This window comes from Microtus ochrogaster, chromosome 2 (assembly GCF_000317375.1).
Source record: "Microtus ochrogaster isolate Prairie Vole_2 chromosome 2, MicOch1.0, whole genome shotgun sequence".
Lineage (NCBI taxonomy): Eukaryota > Metazoa > Chordata > Mammalia > Rodentia > Cricetidae > Microtus > Microtus ochrogaster.
The window spans coordinates 87,306,604-87,309,214 of NC_022010.1; the positions used below are offsets into that span (position 1 = coordinate 87,306,604).

At 35.0% G+C, this 2,611-nt stretch overlaps 1 protein-coding gene across 1 annotated transcript in view; it reads right to left on the minus strand.

Moving 5' to 3' along the window:
• Pros1 (protein S) overlaps window positions 1-2,611 on the minus strand; it is a 76,335-nt gene that overhangs the window by 26,009 nt on the left and 47,715 nt on the right. The window contains exon 9 of the mRNA XM_005345249.3: window positions 785-900. Coding sequence (XP_005345306.1) covers window positions 785-900 — 116 coding nt within the window. The remainder of the gene's footprint in view (window positions 1-784; window positions 901-2,611) is intronic.

Below are 2,611 nucleotides of genomic sequence, written 5' to 3' on the forward strand. Positions count from 1 at the left end.
GTGCTACAGAGATTATTAGAAATGGGCTAAGAGGCTGAAACTAATGGGCCAGGCAGTGTTTAAAAGAATACAATTTACAATTTGTGTGTTGTTATTTCAGGGCATAAGCTAGCCAGGCGGCTGGGAGCCGGGTGGCCAGAACTCATCCCGCAGCTCCTTCAACACATTCATGCTTATTTAATCGATTTTAAGTTAGCCTCTAAACTTAATTTTAAATAATTTTTCTATCTCTTTATTACATCGAAATTATGATTTACTGCTTCTAGTTGCAGCATGTATGCAATGAAAAAAATGATCAGTGAGAATCATGAATGAGAAGCACAAACAGAAACATTTTTCCTAAAGTAAGTATAACTACAGGGGCAAAAGCTGAGGTATTCAAATTGCCAAACTAAGTAACCATTTCTTTAGAATACTACTTGAGCCATCTTGCTAATTTTCCTTATTAGTTTTCAATGTAATGACACTCCTTAGATCCACTGACAATTTCACTTAGATTTTAGAGTGTGTAAAAAAAAAGTTAAATTTTCCTAAGTAGCTTAGATCTACGTTGCCATTTCCCAGTATGTAACCACTGGGAAATGGAAAATGACAGGGAAAAGAAATCTTGCATTGGGAAAGTCAGCTGTGGTGAATTTGAAAAGGCTCTAGTTTAAAAATTACATGTGTGAACTTCACCAAAATGGTAATATACATAAGTTATCAGATTGATAACAAACCTACAGCTGCCTTCTCTTTTCTCCTGTTTAATCTGCAGGAATTCCCACTTATATTGGTTCCTCACCTGGTGATTTCTGGCAAACGAAATTTCAGATACAAGACAACTCCTGCAAACTGCTCAGCCAAGTATAATAATTCATAATTTTTATCAAGGTTCAAGGGAAGGCACACTGGAATGGCCTGGAGGAAAACAAAGTGCATGGATTATTGTCTGAAGTTTCTCTTCTCTTTTTAGTTCCCAAAATATCCTCTGAAACAACCTCACATCATAATGTTTTTGCAAACAATAATGAATATCTTCCATTTCCTTGCAAAACCCATTCATAAAGCCTCCAAAAGTATAATAGCATGGCTATAGATTATCTTTATTATTTCTTTCACATACCTCAGTGTTAAGTACAAACTTTTACTTCAAGTTCCAAATAATATGTTGTCAACAAACTATACAATGTCTTGCATTAATTATATCTGAAATTATTCATTTAGTTATTAAGAAAAGATATTGAAAGCAAAAATGTGCTATCTAGATACTCAAGAGAACACTGACATCTCAGGAGGGAATAAACCTAAATTAGCATCTCATTCTCTGAGAAATTTACATAAAAATGATTCAAAGTCATGTGATCTTTTATTGAGTATTTGTTACTTAAAGCTGAACAGCAACATTAAAATACAAAGTTATCAGGAGATGAGATTTTTTTTGGGTACAGTGATGGTCATGACCTTGATATGGATTCTGTAGTTATTAAATAGAGCTCTAAAAAACTTCATAAACAATACAAGGTAGATAGTAGTATTATTATTATAGTAGAACTACTACTGAAATAACAAGGGATTAAACTATAACAGAAATTCTACTACATGGCCTTTCAATTGAGGAGCCCCAGAATTATTATCTATACCCACTAACCTCCTGATCCTTCTTTATGTGGGTAATGTGACTTTTATTTTTTTAAGCATATACTGATCCATCTTGGTTGTGTGCATGTGCATGCAAATGTGTGTGTGTGTGTATCTGTGTGTGTGTGCACATGCAGTTTATACATATAAGTATAGTTGTACACAGTGAAATCATTATTTGGGAATTGTAAAAAGTCTGCTGCATAATTATATATAATTTCACCTTTACATGTTTTAAAATGCAAGAACAGAAAGAATCACTAGGATGTATGCCTTAAGGGAAAAAAAAGAAGGAGGTGGGAGGGACAAATGTTGACTTATTTGTTCAACAGATTTCTTGGGTCAACTATGCATTAAGTTTGAGTGTTGACAAGCATGTTTGAGACAAACTGATGAACATAATTGGTCTCTGAATTATGATACATTTAAAGTTACTAAATCTCCTTGTGACAAATTTGTTTCCACTGGGAAGTTTATGAACACTTATAAGCACAAACAGGAAGTGGACAATCTTGTCAGAATGTAATACAGGACTTCAGAAAATGTTGCCACTAAAATTTGTATGTAATATTCTTTTAGTGGTATTAGAGGACATTGGAGATAGATGCCTTCTTCATAATCAACTAAACCCTTGTGAAACCAAAGACTAGAACTGCCAGGCTTTAATTACTGGTCAGAGAAATGAGATCTGAGTTCTCTGTCTGAGACTGGGAGGAGACAGGCCACAGGGAATTGCAGAGGGGTCATTACTTGATAGCTATCTAAACCTGGTTCCAGGATCCCAACACTTCTTAATGGATAACACCCTTGTTGGAGGCTTTCTGATAAAGGGCAAAGGCATAACCATTGCCCTGTCAAGTGAGAATCATCTGGGCAGAAAAATGGCACTCAGAAAATATGTCTGTTCTGGAGATTTTAGAAGAAGAAAAAGAAGAAAGAGGAGAAGGAGAAGGAGGAGGACGAGCAGGAAGAGGAAAAGAAGAAGAAGAAG